Here is a 16,372-nt window from a genome sequence, read left to right as displayed (position 1 = left end):
TCTTTAATTATTTTTGCGTAAGTTAGCAACTTAGCGAGGGAATTTAGTACGGAGCGTAAAGGAAAATGTAATTAAAGCTCCCGCGAAGGTCTTTTCATAAAGAATTTGGGAAAACAAAACATCACTTCATTCAATGCTAGATTTGTCAATGATAATATTCATATATGCTGACACATTTTGAGGATTCAAAGTATTTTTTAAATGAATAAATCTATTAATTAAAAAAGTAATTGAATTGCATTAATTTGTGTACAAAATCCTCCTGCCAGACTCCAAAATGAATTCAACCAATATGAAAACCAGTCAATATTGTCAGCAATATTCTTTATTAAAACATCATTGGCCTCCCACTCGTCAATAATGTACAGAATAATCATAACAACCACAATATTAAGAAGAAAACCAATCATAATCAACTGAATAAAACTCTGTTCAGCTCGTTGCACGTATTTAATTTCCTTTTGACGTGAATAAAACACTCTTGATACTTTACTCTGTATTCTTTCATTTCAAGGTTTGAGACGTTTTAGAGGAATGTACACTTGAGAAATAAAATGTCTCCCCTTTTTTTTTTTTTTTTTTTTTTTCCTGACAACAACGCACAGTTTTATCTCATTTGCACTTCACACACACAAACACACACTTGTATTACAAAATGATCTGTAATAAAGAAACCCCCGGTGGTAAACAAGCACACGTTTGCACACACACCTGCAGGCATATGTTATATATGCATACATGCGCTTTCACGTACACGCTCACCGGCCGATCGATGCACACTGTTTTCGTGTGTGTGCTTGCACTGGTCCAGTGGTGCTGTAGCACTTCGTATAATCAGACCCGTGGTTCCAAAGCGCCCGAGGCCTCGGCTTCCACGAGTTACACAACACAAACACACGAGGCCCGGCGCCGGGCCGCTATCGACCCACCGAAAGCACACGCGGCGGCTCGCCTCGGCCGTTTGTCACCATCTGCTCCTCTTTTGCTCCAATTGGAGGGAAACGGGGAAGCTAAACGTTCCCTCGTTTGGTGCTGGTACTGGTGACCTTTAAAAAATAGAAGACACTCACAGAGAAAGGAGCAATTTTTACACAACATAAATTTCCTGGTCCGCTGGGTTTGGAGTCTCTCGGCACAGTCTGAACTTTTAAAAAGCTCCAGAGAGTTCAAAACACAAAACTGTGGTACCCTGCCTTAGGAGTTGAATTTTTTCCGTGACCAAGCTCATAAATACATATTCTTTATTAAAATGAACAGAAACGCCAAAGCATCCAAAAAACACTTTTTTTTTTTTTTTAAATGTAGTTTTAAAGGGTCAAACCTCTATGCAAGCCCACTAGTTAAAATAAGGCATTCTGATAAATATTGCCTTTGTGGAATAAGAGTTAATCCATTTGTTTTGTTCTGGGGGCGGCCATTTTGTCACTCATTTTGCCTCAGGTAACGACCAATCACGGCTGACCTGTTTTCTGAAGCTGAGCCATGATTGGTCGTTACCTGAGCCCTGAGCAGTTGTGATGTCATTTGCAGTCGACAAAATGGCCGCCTCCTGAGATGGCTGAAATGGGGTGAATTTTGCTCCTTAACTCATACTCCACAAATGCAATACTAATCAGAATGCCGTTTATGTTTGGGTTGATTTCTGCTTTAATAAAGAAAAAATAACAATATTGTGTGAAAAAAGAGAGAAGAAAAAGAAATTAATTAATTAAGTGTAATTACTGTATGTTGGGACAAACCAAAAGTCAACTGAAATGCTGAAGACGTGCTTTTAAGGGGCGTGGCCTAGCGAGGTACAACAGGAGCTATTGGCTACATAGACATCTAAGGTTGACCGTGCGAGTGTCCGGGTGTGGGTTTTGGTCTGCTGCAGCTCCTTTCGAGTGCTCTCATTTTCTATTTGTCTGTTTGACGGTTTGTCTCATTCTATAAAAGGCTGAAAGTGGGTGTGTCCCTCTTTTCCCTCCATTTTAATCAAGCCACGGCGTATCCATAGCTCATTTGTAACTGATTTTTTGGCTTGTAACACAAAGCCAAAAAAACAACCAAGCGACGGCTTGTAATCGGAAAAACCCACGGCACTCGAAAGGCAAGGTACCACGTTATACGGTTAAAACGGTTCAAACTTTTTCTGTCTCCAGAGTCGAGTGAAGCTTTCCGTTGGCGGTCATGTGTCGATGACGTCCTGCGCCGGCGTGGGTTCGTGCGGCAAAGTGGTAGCGTTGGGCAGCGTCTGCGCGTGGCCCACCGAGTTCTGCTGCAGCTCCATGGCCATGGCGTTCTGCGGGTGCGGGAACTCCTTGACCTGCCTGCGGTACTCCAGGAAAGTGGACGCCTTGGTGGCGATGGCCACCACGTTCTTGCCGACAAAGATGGTGGACACGCGGCTGTCCTGGAAGAGCACCATGTTGACGCCACGGATCAGGATGGTGACCATGTTGATGGTGACCAGGCTCAGGACCGGGTAGAGCATCATCTTCTGGGGGGTCATGTGCTCGCCCTGCATGCTGATCTCGCTGAGCGACACGCAGGGGAGGATGAGCAGCAAGATGTAGCAGTAGAAGAACATCAAACCCTCGGCCCAGATGGGGAGCCCGGTGCGTTGGGGCTCCCACAGATTTGCTTGGATGTCCAGAAGATCCAGTAAGTCCAGCGCCACCCAGAACAAACGGCTCCGCATGTCCTCCTTCTTGCGGAAAGTCCTCACGTATTCCATGCTGTCGAGAGCCACCAGAACCAAGTACAAACCGGGCACGCAAACCGATAAAAGTAACGTCAACGCCTTCCGCGCCACCGTCTCCAGACTCTTCCGGTCGGCTTTGCAATTCTGGAAGACGAAGTAGAGCTTGATCTCCAGCACGAAGATGTACAAGAACCAGAGGATCATGGCGTAGCCTCGCCGGGCCGTGCGCACCTCGGCCCCGACCCACACCGCCACGTAGCGCAGCACGATGAGGAAACAAACGTCCCCCACCAGCACGATGATGCACACGCCGATTTTCCTGGGACCTTGGTTCTGCTCCACCAGGTAAGCGTCCATGAAGGCCATGCTGGTCATGATGACAATGGTGGTCAAGCACACGTGGCGTTTGTCGGGAGGCGGCAACACCATGGCGGGGGCACCTATTGGCTCACTCTTGACACCTTTCGGGGATTATCTTTAATGTCCTGCGACGTGGCGTGCGGAATGAGGGCGTGGGTACGGCAACATCACTTTGTTAGCCGGCGCGCTTCCATCGATTTAGCCACCCCCCCCCACCACCACCAAGCAGCGGCGCTGTGGGCTCTACAACTGACACGCCATGACTGATGGTAATCCACACACACTCCCACAGTGGGCTTTGTCTAACAGTTGTGTGACAGGGATTGCTGCAGAGCCGCGAATCTAGAGAGAGGAGTTGATTTCTGTATAAGAGCCCGTGTATAAAGCGACGATCCGGCTGGCCGATTTATGCATCAGCGTGACGCGAATGGCGCCGTGCCGAGAATTCCTCCACGTACGCCAACCTGCAGCCGGCGGTGCGGCGGGGACGAGAGCGAGGAGTCTGCAGTGGCCCGGAGCCTCCCCCCTCCCAAAGCCGCCATAAATCACAGAGACAGCAGGTCAACGGCCCGTGAGGCCTTGCGTCCTACGCCGGCATCCCCGCGGGGGGGCTCTTACGCGAGGTGGAATATCCATTCTTGCCACTCCCCTCCCCTCTCCTCCTTGACACGTGGCCACTTCTCCTCAGCCTGGGGGAAGATGAAATGAGGAGGGTTCGCGGGAGGGAGGGGGTCGATGGAAGGAGGGAGCGATGGCGGGATGGAAGGAGAGAGAAAGCTGTCAGCACCTCAGGGTATATAACACAGTTGTCATTGCCAGCAGCGATTGCACACGCGGGCAGCCAAGTGATGCGTCGGTTTGGCGCCGATGCATATTGGACAAGACAAGGAATAATAAGATTGCTTCACCTTTCTCTCAAGAGTATGTCATGTGTCTCTGGTCATCTAGCCGAGCGCCTCCTTATCCTCAAATGAAATTCCATTTAGCACGCTGCACCCGAGCGGTGTCATTTTGAGAGCGGAAGCAAGGGACGGACGAGCTCATTCACAAGTCACATGCAGCAGCTACTTACCCTATATCCTTTTCGCGCCTCATTTTTCTGCATCATTACCCAGCGCTACAAATTCAATTTGAGCCAGAGCAAATGAATAAACAAATACTTCATTTCCTGTGTAGTGGGCGTGGCAGTTTCCAAAGAAACACAACTGCTGCTGTAAATTGAAATAGTTCATTTGTGTCCACTAAAACGACAGTAAGCCCTTTTTGGTGAGCACAGTTTTGGTGGCCCAGCCAGAATTGGCACTCGTCCTGATTTGAATCAATACTTACTGAAATTTAGAATGACTGTATCGGATGAAGTAGAGAGAATTTTAAAGTCTTAGAGACCAAAATGGACGAACTATGAAGGCAGCTGTGTGTTAAATTCTCCATTCCCCAGAAGATTTAAAACGATAGTTTATTAAATGTATAATTATATACCTGTGGATGAAATCATGATGTGTATACTCAGTTGCCAAAATGAGTGTGAGTCAATGAACGAGGAAATTGAATGTGCACAACACTGCTAAAAACAGAAATGCTGATTGGTCAATTTAAGTGGCTAGAACTCAAAATTTTGAATATTCGATATCAAAAAAAGGCCAGAACGCGGATTTAAAGCTTAAGTCAACCATAACATATTTTTTTCAAGAATATATTTCCCAGCAGGCCCACTAGTTGAAACACGGCATTCTGATTAATTTTGTGTTTGTGGAATATAAATTGGAATACAACCAATCACGGCTGACCTATTTTCTCAATATGAGCCGCGATTGGTCGTTGTGAGCAGTTGTGATGTCATTTTCAGTCGACAGAAGACAAAATGGCCGCCCCCCAGAGATGGCTAAAAACGAGTGGATTAACACTTATTCCACAAATGCAATACTTATCAGAATGCCCTGTTTCAACTAGCGGGCTTGTATAGATCATATTCTTGAAAAAAAATTGTTTGCGTTGACTACCACTTGAATTGGGTACTATAAAGCTTTTCACAGGACTCCAAGGTAACCGCGCCAAAAATGTGAAAAAAACAAAACAAAAAAACTCACGAAATTGATGAAAAATATTTGCTAGATTGATCAATTAGTTGCTTGACTTTTTAAATGTTTTCATGGGCCATTAAACTTAAATGTGCATTTCAGTCTAATTATTATGTTTTTTTTCCATTGGCCATTCGAGGCTAGCGCAACATATGCTGGGCCTCGGGCTTCAACCTGTGCAAGCAGTGTAATAATTGTAATATCATTAACTAACCAGTGCCAGTCGCCAGGACTTGAGCAAGACAAATAGCCCCGCCTCCTAACCAGTGGACTTGTAACATGGGTTTCTTACAATAACTACAATAACATACGTTTTTTTCGTCCAAGACTATGAATATGTTGTTCATGGAAATAATGGAGAAATGCTCTTTAGAACTTCAAACCAGTTTTCTAAACTCAATTTAATCTCATTATGAGCTATGCGATCATTCCGTTTTGTCTCCTCGTGTCTTCACTATTGCAGGCAACAAAACCTCATTACACCATCGGCAATTAGTTCAGGATGCCACCGTTGGGCTTTTGCCGACCTCCCATCAGTTTAACCACATCTGCCGTCCTTGCACTGGCTCCCTGCTCAATTTAGGATTCTGTTAGAAATTTGAACAGTCGTGTATGGAACAATCAGTGGTCAGGCTCCTCCAGACTTGGTGGACCTGTTGCCATTTTATCGTCCTGCGTTCTGATGACCATCTTTTACCGACTGTCCCTAACAGTAGTCCATTGCCACCAAATTGTGGAATGGCCTTTGAGCTGAGGGCTGCCTCTTCTGTAAGACATTTTTAAAAGAGTAACCTGTTTAGGGTAGCACTCCAGAAAGATTGTTTATATTGGTTTCTGTCTTGAATTAAATGTATAATTTTAGTGATTTTGTATTTTAACCATGTGAGGCACTTTGGGAGTCCTCACGGACAAAAGTGCTATTTCAATAAAATGTACTTACTTATTCAGTTTGGTTTCATTTGATTTCATTTCAAGGTCCACTTATGGCCTCTGGTTGCAATCTGCTTTGAATAATGTTTTGAGGTGTTGTGTGCTTTGGCCTATTTAAAATTCATGCTGCGAAGAAGAGCTGCCGCTCCTTGGTAATATTTCACGACAAAACTGTACCCAAGGTACTCGAATTCAGCCGTCGTACATAATACAGGCTGTATCAACATGGAGAGAGAGTTAAAGACAAACAGTAAAATGTTTTAATTAAGTAGAAACGTGTTTATTAGTTCACATTTGGTGAGCTTCAGCTACATTTACTGTACTGTGCCCAATCACTAATGAGACATTTAAGTGTTTCTGGCTGTCACATCTACAAAGTTACTATGTGAATCGTTGTATTAAAAACACCATATAATTAGGAATAATTCTGGTGCTACTTTTTCCCCTTCAGTAGTGATGTGAAATACTTTTCATCCACCGCAGTAAAAAACACATAAAGAGCAGTTAACACGCACTTGTTAAGGAACAAAGAAGTGAAAAAAATAAAATAAAATAAAACATTGACAAAACTCGCATTTCCTGTAAGGCTTGTTCTCATTTGGGTTGCGGGTAAATTGGAGTCTATCCCAAATGTGAGAGTCACTAAAAAGACTATATTTATGTTGATGTGGAAATTCACTGTCTCCACTAGTTTTTCTTAAATGTGAGGTTGGCATTATTATAGTGTAAATTATAAAAATAACTCTTGTGGTTTTTTCCGTGCTTGTATGTGAAAGCCTTATGATGTGTCAACAAAAAAAAAAAAAAAACAACAACAACATGCGCAACGGCTCACAAGCGTCATAAAAGGGCAAGCAAATCAGGCAATCGCAACCTCGAATATATCCCGCACGAATTGACCTCGCATACACACTCATGCACACAGTTTTACAACCATGAAGACAATTTTTTTTTTAAAGATGCCGTTGCACGCATTTCCGAGTTGCTCCTGAATGCATCATTACCTATGGCGCACACGTACACACAAGCGCAGCAGGTGTCTCGACGTACGTAATGACACGGGTGGTGGCTGCGGAGCTGATTCTCATGTTCAGCAAACAAGCCACGTAAGTTGAGTCAAACTGTTACATTTTGTGAACGTAGACAATTTATGACACATTAATTGGTAACGAAAAACACACGGACAACGGAAAGCAAAGCTTTCCTTAATTTCTGCTCACAATTTGTGTTTTGTGTGCTGATCCGAGTTGTGATTTAAGGTTTTGGTTGGTTTCAAATTGGGCCCCAGGAGCTCTTCCGTTTGGGATTGACTGATGTCAGAAAATAGGCAAAATGTTGCTCACTCCCTTCTTTCATGATTTCCATGAATGTTTTATTTTGCTTGAAACATAGATATTTTGTTTGCTTTTTATGGAGGACCAAGGAAATCTATTTACATTTGATTGAAAATTGGAGGATTTGGACTTAAAGGGTAAAATCAACCCAACCATATTTTTTCCACGAATATGTTCCCAGCAGGCCCACTAGTTGAAACACGGCATTCTGATTAATATTGTGTTTGTGCAACATGAGTTAAGCAGCAAAATCCACCCGTTTTTAGCCATCTGAGGGGACGGCCATTTTGTCATTTCTGTCTCCTGAAAATGACATCACAACTCCCCAGGGCTCAGGGAACGACCAATCACGGCTCGCCTGTTTTCTAAAGCTGATATATATATTTCGTGCCCCATAAAAACACTCAAACATAAATGTGGCGTTGACCCCTAACTCTGGATGCTCTCACTGCAGACCCCTGTGTAAAATGAACAACACAGTGCCAAACAGTTCTCATTGGTAATCCAATCATGGGTTTGAATCTATAAAACCCATTATGTTGAACACGGCCTAAAATAGAGATTACACTATTAAGATGATTAATTGGCTGATTAGGAGAATGCCGCATATCATTTACATATTATGAGGAAGAAGACTGCACCGCATGTATAGATGGTGCATCACCTCGCCATATGTATGACACTCGCTGTTTTTTTAAGAAAGGCTGAGACTCTTCTGACTTAATGATTTGATGACAACCAATGTGAGCGTGGCCTTGAATTTAGAGGCATGCTTGTGGCGCTCTACGTTAAGGAAAGCGAATAAACTTCCAAAAACATGCATTAGGTTCATTGAAGACCGTAAATTGTCCACAAGTGCGATTGTGTGACTGGTTGTTTGTCTATATCAGGGAGGATACCATTTTTTTTTCTTTACAAATGCAAATAATTATTTAAAAAAATAAAAAAAACAGATGTAAACCATTCAATGTTTTCCATTAAAGCAGGGGTAATTGTGTGGGGGGGGACCCCCAGAAAAAATTGAAAATATGAAAAAATACTGAAATTACAAAAGCCAATCCGCAATTATGCTAATCCCCGGTTGCCGAATTGCTAAATGCAGGGGTTGACTGTAATTTTAAATTGTAATATCACCATTCACCATTAGATGGCAGACATGGCTGAGTTAGCACTTAGTTAGGAAGTGCACGGTCCTATGGGATTAGTCTAAAGTCCGGTGGGATAGGTTCCAGCTCACCCGTGATCAAAAGGCGGACAAGATCGACAGAAAATGGACGGATGGATAAAATTTAACATCAAAACATGAACATCAATGACAACGTAAAGTTTCCGGGTGCACAGACCACGAAATAGAGAAAACAATGGAACCTCAGCCACTAAAGTTAAGAGGAGTTTAGCTATCCTTGTGAGGGAAGAGTCAGTCCAGGTCAAACGAAATTGTACGTAATGTTTAATTTATATGTTGTAGCATGCACTTTGTTGGTTTAAATCCAGCAAAAATGACTTGCACTTTCCTTAGCTCTTAGATGTTTATTTCAAAGCCCAAAGCTTGATGTTAATAAAGTCTTTCAAATGCGAACTTGAAGAGAGCATACATTTAAAGCGGCTAAATCATTTCCTCGTTTAGCTTTGGGCCGATGACTCTCTTACCTGACGCCTTCAAAGACCACTGTCTGCGCTTCAGGCCATGTTTTTTACCATCTTGTTAAATCAATTTTATCTTAACACGATAGTCTACCACAGTCGCTTTTCCCCCCTGCCAATTAAATGCTGCGTTCGAGACCGCTTGGAAGTCAGATATATCCTACACACACACACACGTGCGGAAAAATTATTGGACTAAAGCACAAAAGTAGCATTTGTGGATTTTGTGAATAAAAAATTAGCCCTGACGGCTTTTTGGGCATCCTGGATAAGTTTAAAAAATACGTTTACTGAATAACCTTAGGTACGATAAGTACAACATTATTTTATCACGATATGACACGAAAAGAAAAAAAAAAGCCAAATCTGATTCCGCACAGTGCAACTGGACAAAATTATTGGCACCCCCAGCGTAATATTTGGTAGCACATCCTTTGGAAAAATAACTGTAATCAGTGGCTTTCTGAGGTGTTACCAACAATTTTCTCTTCTGGAATTTGGACACAGCCTTTTTTTTGCCAAATGCTCCTCAAGATCCCTCCATAGCTGTCATTGTTAGACATTTAATGGTGACCTAGATCTCTGACACAATAGGCAATAAATAGATTGGAAGTGAATTCAGGTTCTTTATCCACATTGTATAATCCTTTGTTGTAATCTTTCAGCAATTGTTGTCATCCGGCAGATGCCTCAAGCGCCATGGGTTGTGAACTTTTTGTTAACCTTAACGCACAGTAGACACGATGGACTTGTAGCCTTGAGATTGTCCATTCTTTTCTGCAATTTTTGTTTTCAAATCCTCCGACAATGCTTTGCTCGTCTTTCTGTGCCCCGTGCTCGGTGTGGTCACCTTTTCCTCATTTTACACGGCTGCGAGTGTGATTTTTTTTTTAATTGCCATCACCCGTTACTTACCACAAGTAAGTTCGTTACAAATAAAAAGCAGCACGGCGTGCTTGCAAGATAATTATTTCTTCCAATTTTAACAGGGTGCCAATGATTTTGTCCAGTCAATTTTTGGAATTCTTTGTGGAATAATCAGAATTGGCTTTTATTCCTCAGGGTATCTTTTGTGTTTTTCCACTCCATAAAAAGAAATGAAGACAAATACCAAAGAATTTGAAATTGCTATCATTTCTGGGAGAAGTGGCGCGTTATCTAAAGGAAGCACAGGGATGCCAATGTTTTTGTCAACGACTGTGTATCATTATCTTGCACAGCTCTAATACAGAGATATCAGCAAGCAATTTCCATGTCGATCTGTTTGTGTCGAATAGCGATTTCTAGTATAAGCAATAAATGGAGCGTTTTATCGGCCATCGGCCATTGTTGCGCGAAATGCCTTTACTACAGCCCAGGAACTCGATTTCCCCTGAGTTGGCAAGTAGGAACCCCGTCTTCAAGCCGTCTCAAATGCATTTTCCGAGTGTCAAGTGGAAAACGTGTGACTTCCTCTGCTTATTCTTTGTGCAGCACCAAGTTTGACAAATGTCTCTATATTGGCCGGATACATACTGCAAATGAGTGTGCGTTTATTTATATTTACAATTTAGTTTTGATTAGATCCCGAATAGGACATCATCCTGACTGCTTGCCACCTCCGCGATAGGAATCGTCTTCACTGGACGGCTATTTATGCTTCAGTTTTTGAGCTTGGCCAGTTTTAATGAAGTGACAGATTGCCTTGAATCCAGCCAACACAGCTCAATCGATCGCAAAGTCGCCGCGCAGTGACGGTGTTGTACGTTATATAAACCCGGGCCTCCTCTTCCTGAACGTTTACTGCCAGGATTTAGTTTTTGTGGGCCACGTGTTGATCCCATCATTCACAGTCTGGGAACTGCAAAACTGTAATAGCCCCCATTCTCTTCTGATTAGAACAATGGCAAAGTGCTACAATCCAAATCGCTAAACGCATCTCGCTCTCATCGCTCTGGAATCACTTTGCTATGTTTGCCAATCGTATTAAAGTGTCCCTGAAGGGACCCGGCGTGGTTGTGTATTATGCTCACTTTGAGTTAATCAGAGAATCCTTGTCACAACAGACCCGCTCACGATTGGCTGAAATATATATAGAAAAAACTAATTTCTTAATAGTTTTTCCCCTTCCACATTTTAAACTATGAGAACACACTTCAAAATATTAACATGCACTTTTAACAGGCGTGATGTATTCAGTAGTGCCTTTTTTTCACTTTTCTAGTTATCCAAATATGAGGTAAAGTCTGCTTGCCTCAAGGTTTAATGGTCACTCCTATGGTCACACTGAACTTTACTACAAAACTGACCCATAAAACAAAAGAGAATTAAACATTGTATATTTAAACGCCAAAATATTCCGCCAAACCGCATGCCACTTATATTGGATGGGCAATTATAAACCTTTATAACCATTCTGAACCTTCAACCGAAGAGGGCATACAATAATACTAGACTTACAGACGTAGTATTGTCTCTGTTCTGTGGGAACGACTATTACTAGAGTTTAGTTGGTGACCTTCTCTGCCTTTTCTTCGCGTGAATCCTGCTGCATCTCTTCTAGTAGACCTCAGTATTACCCGACATGATTCAGGCGAAAGTGATCACTTAAAAATCTGCAGACTGCAATGTCACTTTGCCCTGTCGCGCTTTGTGCTTTCCATCAATTTATTCAATTCAAAGTCTATTTTGCACCCACACGTCCCTAACTTTCCCATTTTCTTACTCCAGTTTTTTAAAAGCTTGTTTTGCTATCTATTTAGACTGACGATTCTCACTTTCCTTCACCGTGTCATTTTGTGTGATAAGCACAGAAGGTACATCGTAGCGCATAACTGGGAATAAACCGTCATCTATCTCTGAGCTGTCAGGTTTTCTAAACGGCGGTGGGTGTTGATCAAATGCGGCTAAAATTAAATGCGTGTCGCGTAAGACGGGATGTATCGCTGCTTGCAATGGCTTGGCACTCCCGCGTGTTGCTCCCATCCTCGCTAAGCATTTCCACTGTGCGGTACAGTTCCGTTAATAACAAGAGCAAGGCTGCACAGTGACATTTTGTGTTCTTTTTTCGAGTAATGTGGCTGCTTAAAGCAGGAATAGGGCAGGATTTGTTTCCTTCCTGTTGTGACACGGATTAACAGATCAATTCAGGGATTGCTAATGAGTGTAGTTAAAAAAAAAAAAAAAAAAAAAATCTAGTATACCACTGTGACTAAATATTACTGCAGTATATTTCAGGAGAATATCATCAGCAAAAAAGAAGAATATACGCTGGAGGTTAATTGAATACTCTTGAGTACTCAGAGATATTGATTACCGATACCGCTAGTATATTTGATATATATGAAATGGTGTACAAAACACCTTTCTTTCTGATGCAGATGATGTTTTGCCAATGTCAAACTACTGCCGACGATGACTTACTGGATGTCACATTACCTTCCGCCTCTCCGCCAAAACTCGGCTAGAATAGACTCCAGCTCCACGAGTCACCTTAATGAGAACAATCGCTATAGAAAATGAATGAATGGAATTTATTTTCACAGTTGGATGACAGCTGGGAATGTAGAAAAATGTCAATTTTATGAAGAAGAAAAAAAATAGTTTTCTTTTTCCAACATCTCAATGTCAAAAGTGTCTTTCAAAGTCCTAACAAATGGGTGATAGAACGCATTGTGTGTAGACGTTTGATTTTATTGTGAAGTGTACCAAAGTGAATCAAACCGGGCTGCTTGGGGTGGGGGGGGGGGGGGGGGGGGGGGTGAATACAAACTGGCCTGCATTTGGCTCCCTTGAAATTGCTCCTATCCTCTGCGGTGTCAGTCATAGGGCTTTCTTATTCGCAAAACTAGGAGAAGATCTGAGGCACGGCTCGCTGAGTGAACCTTCATCAAAGTGAAGAGTGTAGCCCCTTCACAGCCTACAAATGATTGCCGGTTGGCCGATGAGAGGAGGCACTCGTGTTTTCCCCCCAAAATCTAACTCTCTCCCTCTCCTGTCATATGCACAATGTAGCTGTCCCTTGATAGATCAGATTCCCTCTACAATCGGACTGGGTTGGGAAAAAAAAAGAAAAAAAAAGAGCTTTTCCCACACTTTATTTACTTCCCCAGATTTATAAATGGAGCATGTAATACAGCACTTTCCCAGTTAGGACTATACGGCATCGGCATCTCGTTGAAATATAAATGACACTCACCACACGAGTCCTCTCTTCTCCTTGTGATGGCAGCAGATTATTGCCGGCCAAACTCAAGGCTTTAGTCTGCCGGAGGCAGCTTTTTCAGCCTGAATTTGTTTTTCTCAGAGTAGATACATGCTTGTGGCTCCAAGTAGTCTTTCCAAATTAATTTGACTGTTCCGATAGAGTACCTGCGTGATGGGCATTACCCATCGACTGCGCGGGGCCGGTCCAATTACAAAGTATAGGCATCCGTCAGGAGATTCAAGGCGGTAACCCAATTTTACGAGCAAAAAGGACGCTCAATGTCTTTTCGCTCTATTATTAAACCAAGTTACACTCATGGAGATATGTCAGACTCCAGCCACCCCCTCCAGGCCAATTCATTACAGACTGAGTTCCTAAGCATCGACCACGGCTGTCTAACGAAGTCATGTTAAGGTAAATGAGTACTGACGGGAAGCCTACAATACACATTGGTGCTCATCAATGGAACCCAGCTAAAACCGTCTTATCATCGACACTGGTTTCTTGATTTTTACGGCGGTTGTCCATTCTTTACACTTGTGCGCAATTACATGGTTGTGAGTGATGCCGTCGACCGTGACGTGTGCGTGCAGTTCGACAACTAATTTTTACGAGTCTTCAACTGTTGACCTTTAGTTTATTTGTATTGTGATTTACAAAAATACTTGACTGTTGTCATAATTTCATAGACTGTGAAGTGTAAAGTGTCCCTGCTGTCGAAAAAAAACAAAAATTGTTTTGGGGTACGAGAGCCATACCCACTGCCAAACCGTACACGTACAATGTAAATATTGTGTTTTACAATGACACTTAACTATATTTGTAATTTCATATGTTCCTGTGGCAAAAAAGCAAAGCATGTTGAGTCTGTTTCATCAAATTACAATAACGAAGAATTGGGACAAATTTGCATATCAAGTATCAATTTTGCTCCAAACTGAAAGCCATACTGCATATAAAATGTTTTTATATTGTTCAGAAGGACCGAGGACTAAGGCTCCAGTTCATCAATTGTTGAATTATTTAGGCTTAACAGGGTTAAATTTGCAATGTTATTTTGTAATCTTTGTGATTTGTATTTTTGTTGAATGAAAATAAATTGGTTTTATGCATACATTTTCATGTATCTTTTTTTTCTTTTTAATTTTGGTGACCTATATATTACGCTCTCAAAACTAAAGGTTATGACTTTAACCCAAAAGCTGAGTCACTCAAGTAGACAAGTAAATGTCATCTAATTTTAGAATTAAAATTAAATGCAAAATGATGCAATATGTTCTTCATTGACACTTCAATGACAAACTCAAATTCGGATATTAACCTTGTTCCATGAGTAGATTATTTTTAAATATGGCCCAAAATCAAATCCAGTTTTTGTTAGTAAAATATTTTTTTTGTCTTCCTTCCAGGCCTTCTTTCCAGAACATGGAATGCACTCGTAAATGTCACAGAAGATTACTCAAGTTTGCCTGAGAGGTGAGTCTCTTCACATTCACACTAAACACAGCACACTTTGCAGTTTACATACAGTTCCACTTTTATTATTGATGTCGACTTGTTGTTGACTTTAGACTGTTACTGAGCAGCCTCGACAAAAATGTGTTCACCACTGAGTGCTACTCAGTCATGATCACAATTATTTCTATTTCCAGTTTCATGGATATCATCCGATTATTCATCCTTTCCATCACCAGTACCCTTCTGGGGTCGGATCACAAAGAAACGCAAAAAAATAGATCTTTTAGATAGTCCAGATGGCAATTTCAACTCCGCTTTTTTATACTTTTACTTTTTTATAGCATTTACACACAATCTTCCACGAAACTACCGTGCCAGTTTTGGCAACGTGGAAGGAGGCCAAAGTACAAAGGAGAGCCGAGATTAAAACCAAGAACCTCCGAATTGCGATGTGGGCATGCCAACCACATCACGCTGCCAGCAATCAAACCTAATACGACTGATTTTAAAAGGATCATCAATCGCTCTCATTTAATAGAACACATCATTAATTTTGTTCAACTGAGGCCATGGTGATTACCATAACTCATTTTTTTTTTTTTTTTTTTTTTCAATTTCACTGAAACATTGAAGCTTTGTTAACAAGTTCCTCCTACACAATCCCATCACGGATGCAACAGTGTAACGTGCATATTGATTTGACAATACAATGCATACAATGGTATGTGTGCAGTTCATTCAAGCATCAGGATCCCCCAGCCAGTAATTATGCAGCAATATCTACTTATTGTTCTGTCAATAATTGTCTCCCTTACTCCCAGCATGCACTTTGGCCATTCCTCTACCTGTGCTCAATATCACCATGTCAAATGTGGGCCCCCCCCCCGAGGGAGATGGCATCCATAGACGCATTCAAGTCACGCCGCATTACTGCTTGCTCGATTTCACTTGAGGGTAAAATGACTTTTCAAAGACAAATATCTCGCAGGACTTCTTCAGTATTCATCACATGTGCTATGTGTCAGCAGCATGAGCACTAAAAAAAAAAAAAAAAAGAAAAAATCCTCGGAATTATAACCTGCCAGGAACAGCTGAATCACTCGAACAATGTGCAATATCAAGTTGTTAATGAAATTCCCAGAGTGTGTAGATGCAAATCTTATAAAGTACTCAGACTTCTTGAGCCTTCTAGGGTTTGCATAAAACATGCGCACACCTGCCACCTTCAATATGTTGTGGGAGGCAAAAGGAAGCACAGCAGGGGTAAAAAAAAAAAAAAAAAAAAAAAAAGGCATGGGGATGAGTGGAAAGAGACGCAGCAGAGCAAAGGTTGCTGTTGCATGTGATTGATTAAAGGGCAAAAGAGATGTGATACAGAGAGGATTTGATGTGCTGCTAATGAGCCAAGAGTTAAAATGGATTGCTTAGCGGAGGATTTAAATATTACCAGCCGAGGATTAATGACGGGCGAAGTGAGAGATTTTCCTTCCAATAAGTCACGTCTGAAAATCAAACCTCTCCAAAAATGAAGTCCAGGAATCGTATTGATGGTTTAAGAAATGCATCTCCATTTCGTGGATTAATTTTAACCGGACGATACATTATTTACCCGTTTGTGGGTTTATTATTTTTTTGGGGGCATTTGAGAAGTGATACAACCATTTTGACATAACAGAGAACTCTTTTGAAAAAAGCCTCA

The 16,372-nt window shown here is 41.8% G+C and overlaps 1 protein-coding gene and 1 long non-coding RNA gene across 4 annotated transcripts in view; one reads left to right on the top strand and one right to left on the bottom strand.

The window, feature by feature from the left end:
- Nucleotides 1–315: 315 nt before the first annotated feature.
- The window catches only part of tmem121ab (transmembrane protein 121Ab), a 43,660-nt gene continuing 27,603 nt past the window's right edge, over nt 316–16,372 (bottom strand). The window contains exon 2 of the mRNA XM_086019785.1: nt 316–3,732. Coding sequence (XP_085875911.1) covers nt 2,168–3,112 — 945 coding nt within the window. The 5' untranslated portion in view covers nt 3,113–3,732 and the 3' untranslated portion in view covers nt 316–2,167. The remainder of the gene's footprint in view (nt 3,733–16,372) is intronic.
- LOC147128099 (uncharacterized) overlaps nt 7,051–16,372 on the top strand; it is a 77,107-nt gene continuing 67,785 nt past the window's right edge. For all 3 annotated transcript variants that reach the window (XR_015084053.1, XR_015084055.1, XR_015084054.1), the window contains exons 1-2: nt 7,051–7,157; nt 14,625–14,691. This is a non-coding gene — a long non-coding RNA (uncharacterized LOC147128099). The remainder of the gene's footprint in view (nt 7,158–14,624; nt 14,692–16,372) is intronic.

The sequence above is a fragment of the Filicampus tigris genome, chromosome 20 (assembly GCF_054856515.1).
Source record: "Filicampus tigris isolate MCC_2025a chromosome 20, RoL_Ftig_1.0, whole genome shotgun sequence".
NCBI classification, from domain to species: Eukaryota; Metazoa; Chordata; class Actinopteri; order Syngnathiformes; family Syngnathidae; genus Filicampus; species Filicampus tigris.
The sequence above is the reverse complement of the archived record's forward strand: the minus strand, read 5'-3'. Positions and strand labels throughout refer to the sequence as shown.